The sequence below is a fragment of the Epinephelus moara genome, chromosome 6 (assembly GCF_006386435.1).
Source record: "Epinephelus moara isolate mb chromosome 6, YSFRI_EMoa_1.0, whole genome shotgun sequence".
NCBI classification, from domain to species: Eukaryota; Metazoa; Chordata; class Actinopteri; order Perciformes; family Serranidae; genus Epinephelus; species Epinephelus moara.
In genome coordinates, this window is record NC_065511.1 from 43,288,384 (window position 1) to 43,315,358 (window position 26,975).

Here is a 26,975-nt window from a genome sequence, read left to right on the forward strand (position 1 = left end):
TCATGATCCTTTTACTGGTGGAAGTCAAAAAGGACGTAAAGTCTTGAAGTTTAAAAAATATATAATCCAGTCTACATCATCTTATACAAACATACAGAAAACCTTGTTCATAATTATAATTATTTGTCTGAGCTTAGAAAAAGCAACATGAATTTTAGACTTTATCTGGTAGTTGTAATATTTTACTAACAGTGGAGGAAGTTACAGTTCAAGGGAAACTTTGTAGATTTTCGACTCGCTTTATACCCACACTGTTATGTGTGAATGAAATACGATTAACTTTCTTCTATCTTGCCAGCACCCACCCCAACACTGTTATTTTGCCTCTACTGTGCGAGAGTTGTTTCGTCTATATGGCGGCATCAGAGGTCATAACAGTGCTGAAATGATGTATGTATAAACAGGACAGCCAGCAGAACAGGTGTGATGCTTTGGTGACGCGGTATGTGTGCAACCCACCACAGGAGACCTTGTTTCCAGCAGTAAAATACTTCTTAAGGTTAAAGAAACAATAAATTACTTCATTAAAACCCCTCAACTTTATAACATAAAATATTCATAACTAAATAAACAGCAAAAACTGAGTTAATCTTTTTTATCAGATCTGATTTGACGTATTTTGATCAGATTTGACTGACATTGGAATGAAAACAACAAATACAGGTAATTTTTTTTAAGTATTTCGTCATTAATCAAATAACTAGACAAATTATTTGAGATAATGAAAAGCCAGAGGATCACCAAAGTTATTACAAATCATCCTGAGGGGAAATAAATATCTGTACAAATTTTGTGGCAATGTGACCAATATTTGTTGATCACTGCTGGATCACTGCTGAATAAAATAATGTTGATTTAAATGTTTTCACAACAACTTTTCACCTGCACATCACCTCTGTGCTCTGCTATCAGACTTCATCACAGGTTAGACGTGTGCAGCTTGTGTTCTGCAGTAAAACGTGACTCAGTCTTCACAGTTAAGCTGTGACTTTTCACACCAACTCAACGATCCTCCTGTCACCTTCAGGAACACTGCACACTGTATCCGTCATCAGCGCTAACTGCACCGTGGGACTGCGCTTGTTTAATCCACTCCACTTTCACACCCAGCTTTTACTGCTGATTTTATCCACATGCTGTGTGTGTGTGTGTGTGTGTGTGTTTTATTTTACACACTGTGAGGGTTCATAAAGTGGAGGCTGGCGGGTCCCGTGGCCCTGTGGCGCTGCGGCAGGCGTCTCTAACGAGGACGGATCAAAGCAGGGCGAAAATAAATCGGGTGGTTTAATATAGCAGCAGCGCTCCAACTAAACCCCAACCACACTGAGGACAGATGATGTCATGACAGAGGAGGAGGGAGGAGAGGGACAGAGGTGGAAAGAGGGGACAAGGAAAGTTAAGTGAGCAGCAGGAAGAAGAAATTAGATAAAGGACAAAATCTGCTTTTGCACATTCAGATTCCCCCAGAAAACTACCGGAAAGTTTCCATGTGAGCACAAGTCAATACTCTGGGAAAAAGCTGATCTGGCAGTGCAGTGGGAGAGGTCGTATCAGGCTGTACGCCAAATTTCGGTACTATAGGACATTTTATATGAGGCCCCCATTTCAGTCAATATGTGGTTTATCCAGCCTCATTAGACCTTGGATTTCTTTGTGGGTTGTTAAGTCCACAGGTGTCACAGAGATCCAAGAGATCATGTGACCACAGCACCAGTATCCATCTCACTCCTGTGTATAAATAAAAGAGCACAGAGGTGAGAGTTTGTTCAGATGAACAGCTCAGGGAGAAGCTGCGAAATGTTCCAAAACAGGCAAGTAAAAAAAAAAAAAAAATCCAGCCCCAATCCAAACTCATAAAATACTGCTGCTTTGTCAGTGATCTGTGCGTTAAATATACAGACGCATAAAGACACCTTTAGCAGCGGTATAATACACACTGGGCAGCAGCGGCTGTTAGTGATAAAGCAGGCTCGCAAGCAAATGATATTATTTCACACACAGATATTAACCGTCACTCGCACAAGCTGACAATAGTCATGTTAGCTAAAACTAGCTCTAATATTAGCAGGGTTTGGCCCATATTAAATTACTTAACTATTATTTCCAAAGCATCGTACACGTTCCAACAAAAGCTCAGACTAGACTAGATACATGTGTTTATTTATGGTCAGATGTTGCTCTGTATGGTCAGTATAGACACACTTGTCTGTGTCCTTGATCGAAGTGCTGCAGTTTCTCTCCACCTACTGCAAGACCCAGGGCATGATGGGAAATGCCTGGCTCTCACCTGATCTAACAGTTGACTGGTTTAGAAGTTGACCCAATTATATGAGGTTTCAGATAACCTTTTAATTTTTGCTGAATTTCAGATATTTAAATTTTACTGGTCTGATTTCAAGGTTTATTCTGGTAACAGCTGTTGTATATTAACACTGGACTGTTTTAATTGTTGAAGTATTTACAGAGACTGGTGATCAGTGGGATGTGAGGATTCTTAAAATAGCATGTGTACAGATGTGAAGCTCTGATTATATTTGACTGATATTTAATGAAAGCTGCTGTCTTGTATAAAACATGAACCTTATAGTCAGACACAGTGTATTGAGGGGACAGGTCAAACTGATATGATGCTGATTTACAGGAGAGTTCATGTCAAATGGAGACTGAGCCATGAACATAAATTACAGATCTCCTGTGAAGCATTTTAATAGGCTACTCTATCATAATTAAAACAACTGAGATCAAACTGATACACGAGGCTGATTATATTTTAATAATCGACATCAGATCTGACCGGATGTAGCCTAACGTTAAGTGTTTCTGTGACTTCCTGTACTGACGGCTGCTGGAAACTGTCGGGAAGCTGTCCGACTTCACCGTGACCTTTAATCCTAACCTGCTACACTTTTCAGGCGAACGTAGTTTATCTCCAAAAACCCTTTCAGATCCCTGTATTAGCCGATGGGGACTTTTCCATCGGCTTTTGGATTATTGCCGAAAATAAACTCTGTGCACAAACGTTTATGATACTTACACGTTTAGTTCAGTAAGAAAATCTTCACAAATTAACACTTCATGATTAGTGAAGCCTGAAAACAACCGCCAGAGGTACAAAGTTACCGTTAGGCTGTAAATGAACTACACTGCGGCTGCATGTCCTGACGTCATCACCATAACAATAAAGCCGTGTTCACCCCGGCGTGATGACGTTCTGTAGTTTTATTTAGCTCTTTGTTAGCAACCGCCATTTTCTAAGACACACAGAAGCTAAACACTGTGGGGTATTTACTGATGTGTTTCAGTCTCTTCAGCTTGTGTTAACCACAGACCATATTTTGGGCCTCTCACCAAAATGCCATTTAAAAAAAACACATTGACTTCATGAGGAGCCTACAGAGAGTGCTAACTTGCTAACTCACTTTAGGACTAAATCCTGTGGCTCTCTATTAACAGTCTGTGTAGCCTGTAATGTCACTGCTACTCAGAGGAGTTGATCTGTCCCTCAAGAGTTCAGTAACTTACAACACTGTGCTTTCTGTCCACAGTCCTTCACAAAAACGGTGTTAAATCCAAAAGCCGAAGCAAAACAAATCCAGACCAAAAAACACGTTGTTCGAGTCCGCAGTGTTGTGTTGTCCTCTTGTTCCACTGACCGAGGTAAACTGAAACTGCTAAGCTAGCTAGCTCGAAGCTAGTAGGCTAACGGTTCACTTTGTCAAAACTTCTTTTACAGTCAGTGACTGAACTAAAGCTCCACACTCTGTTAGCTAACGTGTTTACAGGCAGTTCTTATCGACTCACTAGTTTATACTTTCTCCTGCTAACTACTACCTGCTCTCCTTCTCCGTGCTCCTTCTCTCCATTACTGACCCTCCTGGTGTTTCCCGCGCTCTGATTGGCTGACAGCTTAACAAGCTAATCACACTTGAACTCTAATAAAATAAAACCTGATTTACACATTTATTAAACCACTACAAAGTAAAACAACACAACAAACACCATTTAAATAACAAAACGTGCAAATTATTATATGCCTTTTAAATGCATATAAATAAGACAATGAAATAATAGCACGATGTAAACACAAACACACGGACTTAAACCAGGATTTTACAAATATGTTATATAAATAAGAAAAATGGGGGTAGTTTTCAAAAAATGGCATTTGTTAATAATTCTTTGTAAAAATAATTAAATATTGTAACCTTTGGTAAATGTTGCTGTTGTACCTAACTTCATGTGAGTAGAGGAAATCTCCATTAGCCACTAGGCTAATTTATACGATGTAAAATGCCATAGGCTTGTGCTAATAGAATTAGCATATTGTATTTGTGGGGAGAATGTATCCAGATAAAGACAAGTGTTTGTCTGTGAATCTGTGTGAGTTATAGTGAAGCTGGTTTGTGTACTTGTGTTTGATATTGTCTCTATTAAGACATGTTTAATGTGTGTTTGAGTGTGTTTAATGTGTGTTTGATGTGTGTTTAATGTGTGTTTGATGTGTGTTTTGAATCAACTAAACTTTACAGCAGCCACAGCAACCCCACTGCCGATAAGTGTTCTGGAGGTGTAACTGCAGAGTGACACAGACACACCACCGCACAAGTATAAATGCTCATAACGGCGTGGGCTCTGTGTAGAGCTGACACACAACTATAAATCTGCCTTAACATGGAGCATACAGTCGACTTTATCTCTCTTTCCCTGATGAATACTACTATCGTGTTGGTGTTACACAGTTGAGGCCTCACTGTTGTGACACCCACTTTTCAATGATCAAATCAAACTCCTCCAAACATCATATCCTGCCTGCCGATCCTGTTTCATTCAGAAATACGTCACCACACTGACACTTAATGCTGTCAAACCGCCATCTCATCTGGACGTTAAAGGACAGTGTCAGTGTTTTTGAAAGTTTAAGTTCCTAAACTAAAAACATAATTCATATTTCTACACATATCTACAGTTTTGCAGACAGTTTTCAAAATGTGTGCTTTAAACTTTAGGTTTCAGGGTGGGGCATTTTTTGTCAGTGGCTTTCATCAGCTCATAATGATGACACAACAAAAATCAGTGCACACATGATGATGCTGATGTCACATAACAACACCAGCCAGGTGGACAGATTGTTGTGACTTACAGAGAGGAATGTAAACTAACTTCACTGCTGATAAATCTGCAGCAGCTGTAACCAAACTCTCAGCTGTGATCTGTGTTAAATGGACACAATAAAAAACAGCAGAATGGTCCTTTAAAGAGCTGCGGACAATCAGGTCGTCAAGGTCATGTCCTCTCTCCCTCTGTCCTGTTAACCATTAGCACAAAGTGGTGTTAGAACATGTGACCCCCCCCCCCCCCCCATCCCCCACCCCTACCCTCTTGTCTCTGGGTCAAAGGTCACAACGGGTCACCACACCTTATAAACACTCAACATACCATCGCGGCACCAAGGCTCGTGGACTGGACGGCTGTCTGTCGCTGAGGGTGACGACCCCAAAACACACACACACACACACACACACACACACACACACACAGTGGGATGCAGTGTTGGTATGCTCGTGTGTGTGTCAGAGAAAGGGAAAGTGTTTGCTACTGTATAGAGGTACAAAGAACTCAACTTGAATTACGCTGAATCCGTCTATGTTTGACCGAACTCCAGATTCACTGTGTTGTTACTGATTTATTTTTACACAGTTTTCATGTTAATGTTTTTGGAGAAAATGTCTTTCGAGCTTCAGGAGTCAAAACTGACGCAGCCTGTAGGTTACAGGAGGACTCATGAAGCTCAGTGAGCTGTTGAGTCTCTTGAGGTTTCAGCGTCAGACAGAAAGTCTGATTTTACCCACTGTGTTTTAAATCCAATCAGTTCAGTTCAGTCAGTACTAACTGAATTAGAGAAGGTCAAAGTCAACTACAGTGATTCCATTATTGACCGAGTTCTGTTAAGAAAACAACGTTTTCGAGTACATCATATATACTTGTTTTTTCTGCTTTGGAAGTTTACGTTAAACCACAGAAAATAAGAAGTTTATTTGCTGATAATATGTTTAAAATATCAGTTGAATGTATCAAATTGATACAGATAGTAAAAGTCATCATGTGACTGCGCTGCACCGTCAGTTTAAATCATTAGAAATAAATCTTTACTGAGTCCATAAACCTCCAGGAAAGATTTTCTAAAAAAGAAAAAAGGAGCTTTAAAATCTTTTTGCATTCACTGTGAAGAAAAAAAAACCATATAAACTGAGGTTAAATACCAAAACCTTTTATTTTCTTTGGGTTTTGTGGTGCTAGGATTTGATCTTTAACCAAAAAAGTTCTAAAAAAGAACTTTTTTTCTCCCATTTGTTATTGAATTGGAGGTATTTGACTGATGCTTATTTATGTTCTGAACACGTGTTTGAATGTTTGTCATGTTTTAATTAAAACCAGAATAAAAAGCAAAGTTAGATCAGATTCCATCAGGAGACAGAATATTTAATTCTAAACATAATCTCGGACAGAAAAATCAAAAGGACATCACAAACAAGTGTTTTAATAATTAACTTTGAGACCAAATTAATCATTAAAACACTGAAAGAAAATTAAATCTCATCTCTTTTCTTCTTGAATGGATAAACAGTTGCACTGTTCTGCCACTAGGAGGCGACAGTGCTCACTACTTCTCCTCATCATTTTCTTCCTCACTGCTTCTCCTCATCATCGCTCAACTCCAGCCCTCTTTCTCCCATCATCCATCACTTTCCCTTCGTCTGCAATCGCTTCGCTCGCAGTTCTTTTTCCAACTGAAATCTAAATTTAACAATCAGCAGCAGCCTGAATATCACCACCATCCCCTGCACTCTTTCTCTCACACTTTGTTTTTCCATCTTTCTCTCCAGCTGAATCTCTCCTCTGTTTCCTCAGGATTTAAAGCCATGTCTCCCTCCCTCCTCCTCCTCGTCCTCCTCCTCCTCTGTCCTTTCATGCTGTCTCTCTGTCATGGTGAAGGATAGAGGGATCAGTCGGCGTCTGTCAGCGCAGGAGAGGAGCTCTCAACTAAAAGGCCCACTTAAGTCCTTGGACATCACCCCCCCCAAAACCTTAACCCCCTTTTGGCACCGTGACCTTCCACCTTTCACCCTTCCTCCTAAACAAACAGGTCACGACCTCCCACCAGAGAGCAGGAGCCACAGTAGCTTAGGGACGAGACGGGGGAACGGAGACGCTGATGGGAACTGCTTTCCCAAAACCAGTAGGGTAAGGTAGTTATGTCGGGCCCCAGTGCACGCTGGTTACTGGTTATAGGGCGCGCGCACACACACACACACACACACACACACACACACACACACACAACTGCTCACTGGACCTGCAGATGTGCTCAGCTCATCAGACTGGACAGATTTTGTGCCTAAACTAGCTGCTGGACTGTATCATCCTGTCACATGATCAAATAGAGACTTGACATTAACACACGTTATCAACAATCACTGCACTCCTGTATGTGACAAAAACATCAAAGAAAATAAGAAATTATTCATTTAACTCAACAGTTTTATATATATTTATAGTTTTAGGGTTTATATATAGTTTTATAGGGTTTGCATTTTTAAGGGCATACAGCTCACAGCAAATGGCACCAAATGGCAGTCTCATTCACAAGGCCCCCCCACCCCACAGGCCCCAGTGCAACTGCACTGTCTGCACTGTCTATATCTACACCCCTGCCCAAAATATGTCAACTAGTCGTCTTTACAAAAGCTAAACTTATATGTACAGTTTCTCTAAAGCAAAGTAACGACATTGGCCACTGCTCAGAGTAGAAGACAAGTCGCACACAAAAATCCAGTTTTATATCTTTTTAAATAGCTTCAAGGTTATCAGAATAATATTCCACACTTAACTGACATTATCAGTTTTGTCTTGTTGCAGTTCTTCATTAAAGCCGTATGACGTCGACACTCAAATATTCAAACACAAGACATTTTCTGTCTGCATCACTTCACACATTTCCCAAAATTCAGCCTGATATATTTGGTCTGTTTGGAAGCCTTGAGATCTCCACTCCAGATTTTACATACAGTTACAAGTACAAATTTTAGTGGCAGTGGCCTCTGATCTGTTTGTGACGGAGTCATTGTCACAGAAATGGTTACCCTGACCCTTCATGCTGTTTCCTGATAATCAAAGAAAACATATTGTTCAATTTACAGAAATATACAACAGATAATGCTGCACAAACTCACAAGTAAGTCTCAAGTCTTTGCCCTTGAGTCCAAAGATAAGTCCCAAGTCAAGTCAGGCAAGTCCTGAGTCGTGTCCCAAGTCCTAAACTTTGAGTTTTGAGTCCTAAACAAGTCATACCACTCCTCACCTGATGTAATGCCATTTTAACAACAGGGTAAAAAATAATTGATTTACAAAAGCTAACAACGCTTTTTAAATGAGTCATAATGAATTTGTGATGTCCATTTTTCACTCAGTGCAGATTGTGCTTTCTAAACTTCTGCCCAGAACTGAGTATTGATCCATCCATTACTGTGACAGAACAATTTCAAGCTCCATCACTACTTAATGGTTGAATAAAATAATTAAACACAGCTCATATTTGTGACAGGGAATTCTTCTATGTGTTTTTGATTTTGTCCAATGATTATACTTCATCAGTATCAGTTCCTCCCCACACGTTACTGCTCTAAAATAAAATAGAGATAAAAAAAAGAAGCTTTTTTTGAATATGCATTAATTTATTAAACCATGTTTGTTTAAAGTTATTGTGTCTCTGTCTGTTATTTTTGACCTGCATGTATTGTTTACCATCGAGTAGCTGTTGTACGCAAACAAAATGATCTTTGGTATTATTTTTTCCAACTGACACTGCAACCATTGCATGCTGTCAGTTCAAACAAAGTGGATCTGGGGAATTGCATGGCGACGTGCTGAGGATGAAAAGCTTTAATGTTTGTTGATTTAGGAAATGAAATGATTTGTGGAACATACTTATTACTCTTTGGGCCCCGGGGAAGGTATCAAGTATTTTTGAGTCAAAAGGCCGAAGTCCAAATGAAGTAATGAGTCATTATGTTAAAGTCTAAGACGAGTAGCAAGAGTCTAAAGTCATCAAAGTTATGAATCAAGTCTGACTTGAGTTTTCACCTCTATAAGTTAATCTCCTGATTGTTTCACCTTCGTCTAAAAAAGCCATCAGCCCCCAAATCCTGAACTTCTCCAGAATCCCTGCAAAACACATTCATAAAATATAGTTTGGGGGTTTTACTTTTTCTTGTAAAAACTCTTGTGGCACCGAGGACACAATAATGTTTTAATGAGTTAATTATATTCCAGATTTATTTCACTGAAGCTTTTTATTGTAACTGTTGGACTGAAGATCTGGCAGGACGTCTGTACTGGTCCTCTGTTCTCCTCGTCTGACCCTCACACACTCTTTTCATCTCTTGTTTCTTCCTCACTTCATCCTCCTCACTTCCTACCACTCAGTTTGCAGGAGAAATAATTCCATATTTCTGTCACCTTATGTTTTATCTATTTCTTTTTTCTTTTTCATCTGACTAGTGCTTTTGAAACCTGACTGAAATCCATCATTAAAGTTTTACTGCCTGATATTTTCCATGTTATAAATGGATCAGGTGTGGGCTCAGTGTTATCAGGTGGTTATCACTTCGCCCCTCCTGTATTGATCAGCTTCTGTTTGAGTTGAGACACTGACAGGAAACAACCTTTGACCTTTGTCTCAGATCGATCTCAGAGACTGAGGGTAAAACTCTTCTGTGTGTTCTGCATCAGGAATGTTTGATCGACTCATGAGCTGCTGTGACCTTCGACCTCCTGCCTGACAAGTGCTGCTTGCAATGTTGTTAAAAGTTCAGGTATTAAACTCAAATTAAATCCTGGCAGGACGAGAGCAGCAGATGAAGTGTGTGACTCTGAGAGTGTTTATTCCATTTTGTGTTCAAAGCAGTTAAAACAACAGCTTTTTACATTTCACTCTTCTTCATTTTATCTTATTTCAAAATGAATCATCTCTCTTTTAAGGGTCAGTCGGCTCAATTCTGTCACAGCAGAGAGAACAAGAAACTCGTGTGTAATATTTGTCTCTAAGAAGATCCACTTATTACTAAAAGTGTGTGTCATATAAAAACTAAAGTGATGGTCAAAGTTGTCACAGTGAAATTTAAGGTGTGCTGATGGATTCACGTCATCAACTCATGCATTGAGTAACATTACAAGTTAACGTTCCACCTTAAAAGTTGCCGGCAGTCGGCCCAGTGAATGAAGTTATTTTTTCTCAGACTCCAGCTGCTGTGAGAGGCAGCAAAACATCCTTTCATTTTATAGTTACAGTTTACTAATAAAACTCTCCACAGTATGAACAGTGGTTACATGAGCCTCAAAACCAGACACAACTCAGCCCTGAGCAGAGTGACCGTCCTCTACTGACCAATCAGACTGCAGTGTTCACAGCTCCACCTTTTAGTACCAGATCTGTGTGCTAGGTACCCCAACAGAGGGGGGACCAAACATGGGGACGCTAAGGAACGCTTCTGTTGGGACCATCCACAACTTTCACTGTGGGAACAGAAACAATGTTGAACTGAACCGTACTGCTCGGTGGAAACGGGGCTTCTGTGTCAGCCCTGTGATAGTCTGGCGATCTGTCCAGGGTGCACCCCGCCTCTCACCCAAAATGTTACTAAGGTTTTAGATGACGGTAACATTTCTTTAGAGTTGACAGGAAGTAACAATCATGCATCCACACGTGAAGAATTCCACCTGACCTGACACCAAAAACCGACTCCAGCTCTGACTGCCACACGATGCTGAGAGGAAAAAAGCAGCTGACTTTTACATGTTTCGGTGCACATGAGAGAAAATCTGAACGACAACAAGTGAGAAAAGGAGCCGATGTGAGGGCGAGGAGGAGGGCGAGGGTGAGGAGGAAGAGCCGATGAGAGAGTGGAAAAAGACACGGAGATGAACAGACAGATAGACGAGGATGATGAAGAGCGTGACTGAGATGGGCCGACTCCCTCCCGAGATAACAGATCGTCATGGCGACCTGCCTGTCAGTCAGTCTGTCAGCCACATCCACTCCTGGCCCCATTACAGCGCTCGGGCCTCACCCCAACTCACACAATGGTCCTTCTGTGTGTGTATCTGTGTGTGTTAGTGTGTCCCTACCCACAGGGCCATTAGCAGGTACTCTGGACCAACTGGAGAGCCAAACCCCCCCTCCACCCCCCCAACCCCTCCATGTATGAGTGACACTGGAGCCCTGATGGCTCCCCGGCCCCATAAAGACGCCCGGCAACACACAGAGAGTCGTCTTTTAACGGGTGGAGGAAATTTAGTCGGTGAAAAAATAGTTTTTGCTGAAGGTCCAGTTTAACCTGACTTTAACCTGGATGTTACGTTACCTAGCATCAAAACGTTTACTCTTGTTGCACGAGGAAAACTGTTCACTAGTGGTGAGGACACATCAGGATATACTGACAGAAGGTTCAGATAACAAAGTGAATTATAACTGCTGCAAATCAGCCAGAGTCCACACAGGTAAAATAATAATATGAACAGTATCTGATATTTTTGGAGGATTAATTTCATTTTTTTGGTTTTACTTTTTCACTTTGAAGTCCCAGTTATTACCAGCGATAAAAGTTTTTCTCATATTTCCGCAAATAATTTCATGATTATATGAAATGTGAAATGTACAAAAAGTACAGATAAAGAACAGAAAGCTTTATACATTTCTTATAGCCAGAATTTATCCATAGACATAGAAAAGATATTGACATTAAAAATTTACCAGGCAAACATGGCAGAAATAAAACTGGGAGCTGATATCTGTTTGTTAGGAGTGTTTGCTTGAAGGCAAAAAACAAAATCCATACATAATAGGTTTAAAAAGATTTTAGGAGATAAACAAAGGCCAAATTCAATAAAGATTGAGCCCTGAATGTATGTAAGTTTATGACTGTGTGTGTGTGTGTGTGTGTGTGTGTAGGGGGGTTAAAGTAGAGATGAAAGGCCGGCCATTGCCTGCTGATGACTGATAGCATTCAGCAGGGCTTTGGCTGATGTCTGCCTGATAACACAGAGGACGGCTCAGTCACACTGCCGGCCGGAGGGAGCAGCCAATCAGAGGCCAACGGAAACTTTAAAACAGCCAATCAGGTGCTGGGGTTTGGATACAGAATGTTGTTCATGTACAAGGTGACATACAGAGTCCCATTATGAGAAAATAAGAGGTGAAGAGGTGAGTTATGGCCTTGTGCTGCGATGTTCCTCCATCAGGTCTGTTATTTTCTGACATCAGAGCATCTCAGGGTGAAGTGCAGCTCGTCTACAGTGACAACTAACCACTGTCATCATTAACTGTCAGTTTTAAAGGCGAAGAAGTGGAGAGGAAAGATCCTTTTTCCACTGGACAAAAACCCGCTAACATCTGGCTTTTGTATTTAATGGCAAAGGTTATAATCACCATTCACTTCTGGGTCAAATGACTCTGCAGCAGTTACAGGTGTTTATCAGCTCCAGCTCCGATCAGCTGCAATCAGCTCTGACAAAAGTTTGACACCCAGGTGGACATGCAACATATTCCCAGTTTGCACGATATCCTATGAATTTGCACCAAACGAACGACATTACGTCCTTAACATACAGTTATGCAAAAAGAAACAAGGTGAGGACATTCCTTAAAATGACTCAAAGTTCACATGGATCCAAACACATGACTCCAATTCATTTTTTTGTGACCTGCATCTCAGGCTTTCAAAGTATGTGGGATATGTAGCTATGAATTTGGGGGCTTTTCGTAAGCCCTTTTTAGATAGGAGTTGTGCAAATTTGCAGGAAAGCCCAATCAGTCTTTTTTCAGCATTGGCAGTATAAAAACAAAATCGGGGATTGCAGCAAAATGCCGCCTACCTACTTTTGTTTATACAGAATGTGCCTTTTGGGCACCTCGGATCAACTCACCAATCCGCCTCTGTGTGTCTAAACGCTCGCAGCTTGTCGGCAAAACGGCCCAACATTCGCCGAAAATCTGGCAGTGTAAAAGGGGCTGTAGGAAAACGTGTATGAGACCAGCCTGGGACACGTTACTTTAAGCCCTTTTACCTACGCGATGCAGTGACAGGCTGCTACAATGCAGTCCATCTCCATCCAAGCAGAACTCAAACATCTTTCAAATCAGTCAGCACAGAGTTTGAAGGAGAGACTGAATCATTTACAGACATAAAAAGAAGTAACCACCGTAACATTTTCCCTGGCCTCCATGCTGCTTTCTGCTGTTTACTAACCCGGTTTTCTGACATGTCCGTGACCTTGAACGTGACACTCCAATAAATAAGAACAGAAAGGCGTACTTGCTGCTGGCAGTGGGTAAGGAGTCTGTCACCTATCAGACTGCATGCATTGGGGATATTCTAGATTTCTTGTGCATCTTGTTATACAATTCCCCAGAACATTTTGATTCAACAAACATGTTTGGTTCCTTCATGATCTCCACAAAAATTAAAAATCGAATTCTGCAGGTTTAAACTGAATTTGACAGTCGAATACAGCACGTTGCACTAACTAAGATCAGACGATGAGAGTAATGATTAAAGATATACAAATGTTTGAGGTTCCTAACTTTCCATGAATCAGAAACAAGCATATTCAGTGGACATGATGCAGATAATTATCAGGAGTATTGTAAAGTGTGTAATTCATAAACTGAGGATGCAGACGAACGCACACATGGGCTCTGACTCGTGTGCACACAAACGCACATATCACGCAGCCCTACAGATCTCACACCCGCGTGCTTCCTGGAGGGTAAACTCTGCTCATGTGACGCCTTTTAAAAACCAAACCCTCTCTTTCAGCCGCTGCTGAGGCAGTGACACAGAAAAGCCTTGTTGGTTCGTTCTCATCCCCTAAAACAAAGACCTCTACTGCGGTAATGGGGGGTAGAGCGGTGGCGCGGGGGTCAGGGGTCAAAGAGCACATGTTCCAGGAAAGAGTCGTCCCCTAACGTTTTGTAGGCTGGTTTTAAGAGCCGGGCCGAGCCAAGACAGCGTGACGACAGGCATGTCTGTTAAAACAAACAATCCCCACTTCATGTTTCACTGTGAGTTTGTTGTAAATCCTCAGAAAACAGTTCAGAGTTGCATCATAAAGTCCTTCCTGCTCTCACTTAAAAAACCTCTCGTCCTGACCTCGTGTGCCACAAAACGTTCTCGAAATACGAAGTTTTAACGTCAAATTCTGCTCTGATCATATTGATAAATGTTCTTTTTAACCACTACTTTGTTTTAGAGAAAAAGTCTTGTAAACACCATGAAATCAAACAGTGCACACTTCACGTCTCACCAACATCCCGCCAAAACTTGCATTTCAAAGTCCTGTCACTGGGTTACAAATCTTACACAACCTCCCGATAAGAAACACACACAGAGCTCAGTAATCAGCTTTACAAATATCACTATCAGCGCCTAAAGAGGTCATTTTGTCCTATCAGCCCGAGTGGAAAAGCTGAAGCAGCATTTACACATCAAGGTGGCGAGAACAAACAGGGCGGGTGGCGAGTCATTCAGCGGGGGCGACAGCAGTAGCAGTCAGCTCTGAGACATGTCGGACAGGATGGAGAGTACAGGTAACTGCTCTTACCAGACACACGCAGGTGATGCAGGGGTTGTCAGTGATGTTGGGGATGTGGAGGACTTCCCCTTCGTTCTCACAGCTGGCCTCGGTACCTGTGAACCACAGCAGGAAGGTGACAAAGGTGAGACGCAGACTGAGGGCGGGGCTGGACTTTTGACTGTGACCAACCCTCCAGACCTGTCGGGTCCACATGACGTCACACACACTCGGGTTAAATAAACTGTGAACTGAAAGTAGGTGAATCATGACCAGACGATGCACAGAGGTTAATTACAGCTGCACTTATCAATATTTCTGCATCAACAGGCGTCACTTCACAAACCAGAGAGTTATCACATGACTCTGCAGCTCTGTGAAGCTTTTTAGTGTCTTTGAGATCATTGTTTTGGCTCACTGTCACGGCTCTCATGAACAGAGCGAAGAATTGAGCTGTTACAGTGCCAGATATGTTTACTCACGCACTGGTGGAGACCAAAGCAGAGCTAATGCTGCGTTCACATGGGATCAGGGAGACGGCAAACTGGGTGTCATTGTAGGGACTGTTCATTACTTAATTTTATCGTTTTCTTTTACTAATTTTCTTAAGCAGTGGGAGGGACTTATGTTTTTTATTTCAGTTTAGGGGAGGGGCATACAAATTTAAATGCTTGTATTTTGTATTTCTTTTACCACAGATTTTTAATGAAAACTTGTTTTCATTAAAAATCGCCGAAATCACACCATTTATCACGGCCAGAAACTGTAGATACAGAGATTATCTTTGGATTTACACATTTCCGATGGTCCTTTGACACATCCTGTGCAACGAACGCTTCCATCAGAAAAAAAAAAAACTGAATCTGAGCTTAAAATAGTGATATTTTATTAAAATCACGTTATTCCATGTCTCATTTAAAATTTGGCCAAAAATAAAGCAATTGCACGAACTAACCAGCATGAACCACAAGACAAAAACACCAAGGTTTTTTTCAACTCCAGGATTTTATCTTCAACTTTTTACTTTCAAACTTGAAAGTTTAAAAATCCAAAAACTAATTTATGGTGGAGGGAGGGTCATGGATTTTCCGCTAGTCACTCAGGGAGGCTCAAGGCTCCCTGAGTGGACGAGAGCAGGACGGTGGAATTGGGTGAGGTTGGCAGAGAATACCAGCAACGGTAACGATGAACGGCATCGCCATACAAAGTTGAATTATTAACTTTTTGCCTTCCTCTACAACAGAATTTACAACCACACAAGGCTCAAAAATTTGTGGACATTACCAGAAAAATAACATGAAATAATTAACATGGAATAACTTTAATATGTTTTGTTCCATTCTTTGGAAACAACACGGCATCACCATCGCATCATATCGTCATACATGTTTTGTTTTATCGTCCTGCTAATTTGTTTGTTTTTCTCATGCTGAACAGACGTAGTTGTCTGCCTACCATTTTACTGATTCCATTCGAACGCAGCATAAAAGAGAGTAAATATTGGACTCAAGTTCATCAGGTGGACACAAACACAACTCCAAATAAATGCTGATGTTTCTCTGTTTCTGCAGGATGTGTAAACCCAACACATTCTCACTGCGACCTCGTCACATGTCCACGTTTGGTCATGGACTTTCCCTGTCAAGATATGACATGCAAGGTATGCTGAGTGTGTTGGTTGTTGATGCAGCGTTTCCCCCCGACACAGCTGGGTGTTGTTCAACAATAACGGCGCCCAGCCATGCATCATGCAGAAGTGAGAGGACGGCTTTTCAACGGTGTCCGGCGTCAGTTTTCGACGACTTCGGAAAGAGACCAGGTTGATAAACAGACAGCTATTTGAAAACACGTTCACCATTACAAAATTTTTAGCGTGATCACGTCAGTGTTGCGTTTACAGCTCTGCTGCCCCCATGTGGCCAAAAAAATCAAATATTCCTGCTTTAACTTTTTATTTGATAAATTTTTAGAGTCTGTTCAGAAAAGCGTGTGTGACATGTCCGTTGTGTGTGGGGTTTGTCTGTCCAGGTAAAAGCAGTGACATTTAAACTGAGGTCTTAAAAAACGTGAGTCAGTCGGTTTGTTACGAGGGCAAATGTAACCTGAGCCGACTCCAGGAAGTGACCCCAAACACAAGGGTTTATGGGTAGAAGCAGACAGATGTCAGCCTCTCACAGCCAGCAGTTCGTCCTGCTCAGAGAGCGACAGCATAAAGACATGAAGCGCCAGACTGATGCTCGGCTGTTTGTTCATGTGCCAGGTTTGTTTTGACGCTCTGAAATAGTGACTTCCTTCCATGTAGGAACTTATTGTCATGAACAAGGTCAGCAGCGGTAAAAGTGTATTCACTCTGTGTGACTGTCAAACTACTTCCTGTTTCCTCCAGCTGATCGTATCTCTCTGGGGAGAAGAATCTCATTCTTTGTTTAACCACGATGCAGTGTATCTGCTTTTTAGGAACTGGTTTTAAAATGATGAAATTTCACACCAGACTGAACAGATTTTCTTTTTTAATTGTGAATGTTTTTCTTTTTATCTTCTTTTTTTATCTCAACCCTGATTCGTTCATTTACTGCTTCAGTCTATCTGTCAGGATGCAGTTTCTCTACTGAGTTATTTCATCTTACATTTGACCAAAAACTTGTAAAAGCACAAATCACCAGAAAATTTTACCTGTAAAAACATGTTGATCTAAAATAAAAGTCAAAGGCCTTTTTGAGCAACATGTAGTGAGTCTGTTATCAGTGACCTTTGACCTGTGACCTGCTGACTTTGTTGTAATGATAAAGATTTAGGAATTGCCTGTTTGTTAAATAAACATCCAAAATGGTGGTGTGAGAACATGTCAGCAAAATTAACACCGTTCTCTTCCATTCAATGTGAGCAGAGAGGTGGATAAACATTTGCTTGAGAGTTTAACTTTGACAAACATTGACAGCGAAGTCGCAGCTGTGTGGAGGAGACGCTGACTGTCTAACCTGTCGATACTGTGTGACATAGAGTGCTGCAGGGATGATGACCAGCGCAGCCAATGATGTCACTGTTCATTTTAGTCAAACCATACAGTTTGAAAACGAGACGCGGCTCCAACTAGAAAACAATGTTTTGATGCATTGGATGTGCTGAATGTGCATATTAAGGCAGTACAGGAGGAGGTGCACATTAATAATCCTCCAGGACTGTAACATGCTCATGTTTAACCCAAACAATGTGTCATGTGACTGCAGTTGCTTCACATCCAGGTCGGAACACCTTCTCACCACAAACCAACCGCACCAGAGTTCCTTTGGAACCGCACTGAGACCACCTCTTCAAGAAGGTCTCAGTCCGGTTGTTTTGGTGTGTTCACACCTGCACAAACGAACCGCACTGAGGGGGCAAACCAACTAGATTGAACCAAACCAAACAGGGCAGGTGTGAAAGCAGCCTAAAAGTTGAACAAAGTGTTAAATAGAAGCACTAAGCAGCTGAACAAGGTTATGTTTAAACAAAATAATAGTCTGATCCTAACTTTCTCTTTGTCATCGAACCATAAAGCAAAAAAAGTCTGTCTGTTTGTCCTTTGCATATCTCCAGAACTGTTCCACCGATCCACTTCACACTTGGTGGGGGTACCACTGGGGACCCAACGATGTGCCTTTTTGAATTTGGTGCAATTTGGTTCAGTATTAATTAACTTTCTCAGAGACTTTGAGAGGCAGATGAGCAGAAGAAACAAACAGTTTTTGTCCTGGGACTGGAGGGGTTAATATCTAAACTCAAGTCCTGGACACAGATCATATTTGACATTTAATTTCCTCCTTCAATCAGTTCAGTAAAAGATTTATTGATTAATTTATTTTACCAACTTGTAAGCGGCTCTAAAATGGACGTGACTCTCAGAACATGATCAGCCTTCACAGAGAGAGACGACCTTTAGCTCAGCAGAGGTCACAGGTTTGAGTCCCCTGCTGTCCTTTAGCTCCACCCTCTTTACCGACTCTGCACTGCTTTCTCCAGTCTGTCTGATTTTGGTCCTTTTCACTGTTTCAGGTTTTCCTTTAAATCAGAGTGAAACGTTCAGAGCTGAGGTCTGAAGGTAGAGACGGTGCTGTGTGATGAATCAGGCCTGTCTCTGGGTGAGGTGGGTGAACGTATCTGGATAGATGGATATGAGGTGAACACAGCAGCTGACAAACAGAAGAGGAAGGTATTTTGTCCGACTGAGAACGAGGCCTCAGAGACCGACCCCTCCCCTCCCCCTCCTCACCCCCCACCACTTACAGCCCTGCCAGTTTAATTACACTCGAAGGCTGTAAATTTTACAGTGCTGGTGGAGTCGGCAGGGCTCGGCTGCTCTGCCAGAATCCAAACAGGCATCCCAACAATTTAGTTTTTTTAAATAATGATTTATTGAGGTTTCTCCAATTATAACAAACATTACATAGGCTATAAATCAAATGGTCAGTCTCTGCAGAAAATAACCTGTGAGTAATCCCTAAAACCTAACAGTAAAGTTTGGATAGTTCGACCGCCTGAGATCTGTTAGTAAGATTTCTAATTGGTGTCATCAGCCATGAAGGACGCCTTTACGCTTCCCCTCCTCAAACTCACTTGCGAGGATGCTCTCATCCAGTATCTGTGTCATAGGTAGCTTACAGCCAGGCCACTGTGCTACGGCGTTGGTTATTTCATTTTCATGATTGCAAACTAACTGGACATTAACTAAGTGTTGATTTATTCTGTTCACAAATTGATCCTCATGTTGTGCCGGCGCCTGTATCTGCGCCTGATGAGGGTCCCATCTATCACCTCGCACACTTTTTGAAAGCAGGTAACATCAGAGAAGTGCGCCACTACTTCATCCTCTTGTTGGGACGGGATCTTTAATACTGTGTTCGCGGACGGGTGAAGGCGTTTGAAACCCGGTGAATGAAGCTTGCCAATAACTGACTGGAAAGTTTTGTTGCATGAAACCACAGAGCATCGTCATGTTTATGTTCACTCCACACAAAAACTCATCCCTGTGAGCCTGACGTAACTTTTTTATGTTAAGTCAACAACTTTTAAGTTTTGAGTTAATCTGACTAAAATTTATAAAACTAATTTCAGCGAATCAGTTTAGGGCCATAAACAACACTGTCATCGTGCACCTCACATACTGTGGCGTGTTGGGGATAAATGGGTGGAGCTTCCCAGAATGCCATGAGAGACATGTTTAAGGCCATAAGCCGAAGAAAACTGTGTTTAAATATGTTGTAAATCATTCACGTCACCTATTACACAGTAGGGGTGGACGATATGGCCCTAAAATAATATCAGGATATTTCAGGGTGTTTTTGAGAAAAGATATTCTTGACGATATGACAAATAAGCAAAAACAGTTTGCTTAGGATATTCTCATTTCTTTAGTTTGTGAACATCAACAGTATTTCAGAGTGAGATTCAGATCCTGTCACAATATTAATAGTTCAACTGAATCAAATCTACCACTAATTACACATTTAACAAAGTGTCCCCTGGGATCTATATACTGTATATAAATCATCTCTAACCATCAGGCTGTAACCTGTGACAGGCTGTTATGATACAGTCACATATATGGAGTTTATACACGTAGGTTTCCATCAGCAAAGGTTTGTGACAGAATCAGAGAGGAGAGGGAGAGACGCTGTGCTGCTGCCAGAGGAGCCGCTGAATGAGTTCCCTCTGAGCGCTAAGAGAAGGAAAACATTCAGGACGCCACAGTTTATTCAACACTACTGAAGCTGCTCCTCTCTTTGGAGCCACCAAGGAGTCGGGAATAATTTCACTTTCAGCCATGTTTGTTGTTGCCGTGGGTAACAGTGGGACGTCAATATGTTAAGAAGATGTTAAGAAGTATCACGATATTAATTTTTCATATCATGTTGAAAATTATTCCGGAATTATTGTGAAGGAGATGTCACAGTGGTTCTGATAAGTTACAGTTAATGTTGTGATAAAGACATTTTGCACAGAGAGTTAAGTCGTATACACACACTCTAAAAACGATTCATAGGGTTAGTGAATAATGTTTAGAATAAATAATGTTTTTCACAATAAAAAATGAGTTTTGTTTCATTACGTGCTTTAGTCAATTGACAACTTATTTGAAGAAGTTGATCAAAATGAAAAACATTTTTGACATTTCTGAGTCAGACTGAATTAAAATAATGAGTTTGAATATCAAATAAAATAATCTGATCACTGAATATCACCACAGCTTTTGGATAAATATTAAGTTGGTTCAACTTGATAAGCTTTTTGATGTCAAATCAAATCATGTTGGTGAAACTGAATTAAGTGAGTTTGTCAGATTATTAAAGACTCGATAATGCCAGAGTTGAAACTACTTAAAGATGGAGGCAAATTGTTACCTTAATTTTTCTAAGTTAAACCAGTGGATTCTTTTCTTACAGTGCAGTGAGTGACGTCCCGCCTGTGTGGATATTAGATTGTTTGATATAAAGTTGTGCTGAGGTGAAATAAAGAGCACTTCCTGGTTCAAAGTTAATCTCTTTGCCTTATTCTAACAATCAACAAACCTTAGTTCACCACAATATATTTGTATAGGTCACTGTAACTAAAGAAAGCTGTTATAAAATGTGAACTTAGTTGTGTTCACAGGACAGAATGAAATGCTCAAACAACAAAAAAGTTATGTCAAACTGTCAGATGAGGGCCATGTGACACATTTATTTAGTCTGGTGAACTCATATCTTTTACATTACTGTTTTGTACTAAACTAAAAGTTTTGATTGAAGCTGTTTCTATAAAAATGAAGTTGAGTGAGTGAGTTGTGGTTCACAGTGTTCAGAGAAACAGGGGTGACGGTCAACAAGTGTCCAGGAGCAGATTTAAAGCTTTGACCTCTGTACCCGCTGCTCCACCTGCTGCAGTCCAGCTCTAAGACCTCCACCCTTGAACCCTCCGGCCTGTGGTTGAGCACACAATAGCCCGGATGATGCGGAGCATGTTTGGGATGCCAGGTGGAGGAATCTGATCTGCAGCATGGGCTCACACCGCTGCAGCGTCCTCAGCTGATACAGAGAGGTGGATGGTTCTCAGAGGTTCCTGTTTCATGTCAAACAGACACACATGTTTGACTCCGCAGAGCCATCTGGTACAGGTTTGGCCCCCCATCTGATTCCCATCTTTCTGTTTGCTCCAGGAACACAGATAAGAGCCAGGAGAGGGGAAACCCTGATCAGCAGGAATTATTCTTATCAGAGCTGAGACGCATGTGCGCACAGGTAACTCTGACTGCTCTCCTCATGCATGATGTTAGAGAAGCGAGGCGTCTGTTCTGAATCAGCTTCAGAGATTTTCTCCTTTTTGTTAATGAAATAATCCTTAAATTTAACTCCTGTCGTCATGGAAACCCTCCAAATGGACCCCGGAGGATCCGGTAGCAAATAAATAATCAAATGCATTTAATCTACAGCCCGTTGGAGGAGGCAGCTCAGCCCCGCGCCGCTGATAAGACGCATGAAAACCGTGCGTCTGGCAGCGCGCACAGCCACATCCACCACATCCACCTTCATTCACTCCGTTTCTATTCTTCTGGTTTCCAAACGGCGCTGCGGGGCAAACAAACGATATCCTATGATGCAATGCGCCTGTCAAAGTGGGAGCAGCTCGGGCAGAGAGAGGAGGACAGGCCAGCGCTCAGGAGGAGGACAGGACAGAGAGGAGCTGTTAAAGAAAGTGATTTACTCTTTACAGCCTGCTCTTAACTCAAACAGTGGGTTAATTATAACGTCTGGTGACGCAAACAACAATTTGAGTAAAGATCACTTCTAATTTGACGCAGAGCTTTCATCCTAAAGATCTAAATCCTCTTATAATTTCCTTAAGTTTGATATAAATGACTTTGATATTGACTCATGTCATCGTGATTTAGCGCGTCAGGCTGAAAACTACCTCTGCAAATAACAAGCTCTGCTGCAAATAACGCGCGCGCCAGGGTGGATTTTGGTGGTATCTGTCTCCGGCGCAACCCTGTTTCCACTGGAGGAGGCAGACCAATTACTTACAGGGAGGTACCGGGAGGATAACCCGGGTTAAACTCAACACTCAGGCTATTTTCATCACGCAGCGCTCATCGGAACCCTCAGAGGAAACGTTTCAAACCACCAAAACGCAAACTGACATTTCCTTTGTAAATTATGTTTAAAACGTGATTTACATCACAGGAGAGATGTTGGGAAATTTAAGTGTTTATCCCGCATTCTGCTGATTTCTTGCTTCCTGGTGATCATGCACCAAAGTGAGTTTTAATGCCTGGCTCATGGATCATTAGTTTGTAAGCAGCTGAAGTGATTTCTGCTCCCCGGCAGAGTAACACCAGGCTGAAGGAGCGCGGAGACGCGGCAGACTAAATAACCGCGGGTTTGGGTGGATTTTACGCACGGTGGGTGTTGTGAGGTGTTATTATGAAGCCATATGATCCCTTTAATCTTACCTGTAATTAGCGGAGAGGAGGACCGGGGCGTTTGGAGCAGCAACAGAAAGCAGAAGGAAAACCTACAGGTGGACCAGGAGGGCGGGTTCAGGCGGCGGAGCAACATCCTCGGGGTGAAAACGGAGGAATAAATGAGCAAAATCAATCCAAAGGGAAACAAGATGAAGTGAAACAGATCCACGTTCCTCCCGCTGACTTCTCCTCCTTATTCCAGCCAGGACAGAAAACCTCCTCAGTTTGTCAGATTGCGCTGAAATGCAAACAGTCAGCCAGACGCGCGGAGATCACCGACATTAAAATGACAAAGACGCACGGACAGGCAGGAGACAGCGGGACTGCTCATGTCGTGCGCGGAGAGCAGGATGAAAACACGTGTAGATAAAAGCAGCTCCTGCAGATGTGGAGGAGCCAGAGAGGAGCAGCGGAGGGTTTGAGGTTTGAAAACAGATCTCGCTCCGCTCCGGCAGCCAGAGGAGTCCAAAGCAAAGAGTCCGAGCTGATCTGAGCTCTGATGAACACACAGCTGATCTATAACGACCGGAGAGTCTCACACCGGCTCTGACTTCCTGCCGGTGAGTCGGTAACTGAAGTCTTTCCAGGACTGGACTCGCCTGAATCTGCGCTCCGGATCCAGAGGTCTGTTTGGCACATGGATGCTCGATGCGGACTGTCCGGGACGGAGGAGTGGACTGCAGTCTCTCCCTCTCTCTCTCTCTCTGAGCGGTGTAAAAGAGTCGACCGGCCTCTCCTCCTCCTCCTCCTCCTCCTCCTCTGCTATTAAAGCGGACCTCTGGTGTCGGAGCGCACCACAGAGCCAGAAAGTCCTGCCTCCTCTGTGAGAGCCGGGACCTCCTCCTGCCTCCAGACCTTTACAAAACCTCCTCCAAACCTCCAGGACCCTCTGCGGTGCTCTGCTCCAGCTCTGCTGCAGACTTCTCCCGGGCCTCCTCCTCCTCCTCCTCCAGACCTCCTTTTGTTATTCTAAGTTTTTAATAATCACCGTCTCCCTGCTCCTCTCTGCCTCCGTCTGCCTGCTACTATAAAGCTGTGTGTGTGTGTGTGTGTGTGTGTGTGTGTGTGTGAGAGAGAGACTAACCTCCTGCTTTAGGATCCAGTTTCATTACCAGCGGAGCTGCATGTGTCTCTGTGTCTCTGTGCTGTTAATCAAAGTGTTAAAGAAGAACCAAAAGTGACAGAAAGTCAAGTGCAGCATTTGTGTCCAAGGCTGCAACTCATAATTATTTTCCTTATCGAGTAATATTTTAATGTTTAACTGATTACTTATTTGATCTGTAAAATGTCAGAAAATTATGGGGTGGAAAGGAACCGGAAAATATTCACATTTAAAACTGTGATCAGAGAATTTTGATTTTTTTTTTCTAATAAAAAGAAAAACTCAAACAGATTAAGCAAATATGAAATTGACTGAAGATTAACAGTCAGACATTTGAGTAGTGAAGTAATTGTTGCAGCAGTATTTGTGTCTCCTGCAGAGTCAGTTTTCTTAAAAAAAAAAAAAAAAAAAAGTGCCTCAAATTTGAACAAAATTAGAAATAAAGTATTTTCCAAACTCTCGAAGTGAAACAGCGGCTCATCTGTCAGGAGAATATAAAACTATCAGAGAGACAGGCACCTTTGTTACACATTTTCTTTCTTCTTTAATTTCAGATACACAGAAGTTTCCTTCTTTCTCTCCCCAGCATTTCTCACTATGTTTACAAACAAGTAAAGTAAAAGTAAGTAAACTTTTGTATACTTTGGATTTGGAGATATTTTCCTGGTTGTGGACGGTTCATTCTGAGATCTTAACGCTCCAGCATTAATGATCAGAATCAGAATCAGAATCAGAAATAATTTATTGATCCCCGAGGGGAAATTGTTGAAATGATGTAATGATGTTTTAAGGCCCAGGCACAGCAAACTACTTCACAAGAACTCGCAGCGATGAAAGTGACTGGACCAGGGTTGATGGTGCAGGACACACCACGACCAAGACTACAGCGTTAGAGGCTCACCAACAGTCCAACACTGACTGATGGCTGACCGTCAGCCTGGTGTGTCAGGGCCTTTGCAACCTGGTCTCACTCCGAAGTCGTCAAAAACTGGCGCTTGGTCAGTGACTTCCAGCGTCAGACACTGACGGAAAAAGCCGTCCTTTCACATCAGCATATGTGACCGGTCCCCATGATTGTTCACCTGCAGGGGGAAACACAGCCGCAGAAGTCTGGGTGGTGGACAACCGACTTTCACTCAGGAGGCCGGTGTTCGCTTCCGTGTGATTGCAGAGCCAAACCCTGTTCTTTTTCCTTAACGTGCATGTGCTGGCAGAACGTAACCACATGCGTCTGTTGTTGTAGGAAATAGAAAAGTTGATTCGAGGTGTTCTAGTAACGTAGTGCTTTTATTTTGAAAGAGACTGTATGCAAACTGTACATTTCCTGTGAAAACAGAAGTGTATTTTGAAAACAGACAATGCATGTAACAGGCTGAAGTTGACACAGCGTCTCGAGGTCACAGTGAGGATGAGTTGGTTTAAACAGTGTTCATCCAACTCTACAAAGCCAGCTCCACAGAGAAATAGTTTCCTCGGTTTGATATGGAAGAACTTGCTCTGACTTTGAACCCATCCAGGACCTTTGGGATGAATCAGAGTCAGACCTGATCACCACTTCCTCACTGATGTTCTTGTGTCTGAATGAGAGCAACTCCCTGCAGCAGAGTCCAGAGCCAGAGGAGTGAAGCCTGTTAAAGCAGCACGTTCATGTTTATGGCTGTGGGGTGAAAAATAACCCTCACACATGGAAAGTTTTGTTTGGGTGTCCACATACTTCTGGCCATGTAATCTGCTCTTTAGATTATTTCTGTAGATGCTTCGGCATCATCGACATGTCACAGCTTTATTGAACTGAGTATTCACGTCCTATTCTTAGTCATGTCACAATGAACTCCATCACCTCCTCTGTGCAAAATAAATCCGTCCCTGTGGACGTCACAGTGCAGACAAGGACACATCTGGGGCTCTTGAAAGGGTCGAAGGTTCTCAAACTGGGGTCTGAGGGGCCTCTAGGGGGACGCTGATAGACCCCGACAGTCAGTCAACTTTAGAAACAATTCCTTCAACAGATGATTTTAAATGCAACTTTAAACCAAAACCATAAACGTCTCGCACGAGCTTTATTTTGAATGAAACAAATAAATGTTGCAGTTTTGGACGTAACGAGCAGCTGAGCACGCTCCTCCTTATCAGCTCCTCTACGTTTCAGCATTATGTTCCCATAAATCTGCAGTCTGGAGTCGACATTAAAGTCTTATGTGACAGATGAGCGGGTTGCATGACAGTGTGTGTGTGTGTGTGTGTGTGTGTGTCTAGCCTCTTTAAAGTGAAGCTCATCAGAAGCTCAGACGGGGAGGAAAAGCGAGTCTTCAAAGAAATAATTAGGACCCACCCAGCAGCTTTTAACTGAGCGTCAGCCGCTGCTCGATCTGTGCTGCTGCATGCTGGAAACACACACCAGCCAGGCACGGCCCAGGTGTGTGTGTGTGTGTGTGTGTGTGTTAAAAAGACAGTGAGGATGAGAGTCAAAAGGGAAACGTGTCAGAGAGTGTGTGTCCGTGTCGTAGAGAGGAAGCCTGAGTGTTGACGACAAGAGTGTGTTTTTAAAAATGAAGTTTGTCTAAAAGGGGAAAGGGGGTTTTGTTTCAAAGAGAGGGGGTGCATCAAAGAGTGTGTGATTCAAAGAGCATGAGTGTGTGTGTGTGTGCTACAGAAAAAAGACTCTGTGTGTGTGTGTGTGTGTGTGTGTGTGCTACAGAAAAAAGACTGTGTGTGTGTGTGTGTGTGTGCTTCAGAAAAAAGACTGTGTGTGTGTGTGTGTGTGTGCTA

General features: G+C 42.2%; 2 protein-coding genes across 5 annotated transcripts in view; both read right to left on the reverse strand.

Annotated features, from left to right (window-relative positions):
- The window catches only part of bmper (BMP binding endothelial regulator), a 41,922-nt gene extending 17,935 nt beyond the window's left edge, over positions 1-23,987 (reverse strand). The window contains exons 1-2 of one of the 2 annotated variants that reach the window (XM_050046005.1): positions 23,093-23,987; positions 14,659-14,744 (exon numbers count right to left, since the gene is read on the reverse strand). In XM_050046005.1, the coding sequence (XP_049901962.1) occupies positions 14,659-14,744; positions 23,093-23,198 (192 nt within the window). In that variant the 5' untranslated portion in view covers positions 23,199-23,987. The remainder of the gene's footprint in view (positions 1-14,658; positions 14,745-23,092) is intronic. The other variant, XM_050046006.1, reaches the window with a different exon arrangement.
- Positions 1-26,975, reverse strand: part of LOC126391332 (methyltransferase-like protein 27) — a 242,783-nt gene that overhangs the window by 97,485 nt on the left and 118,323 nt on the right. The gene's annotated exons all lie outside the window — the stretch shown is intronic.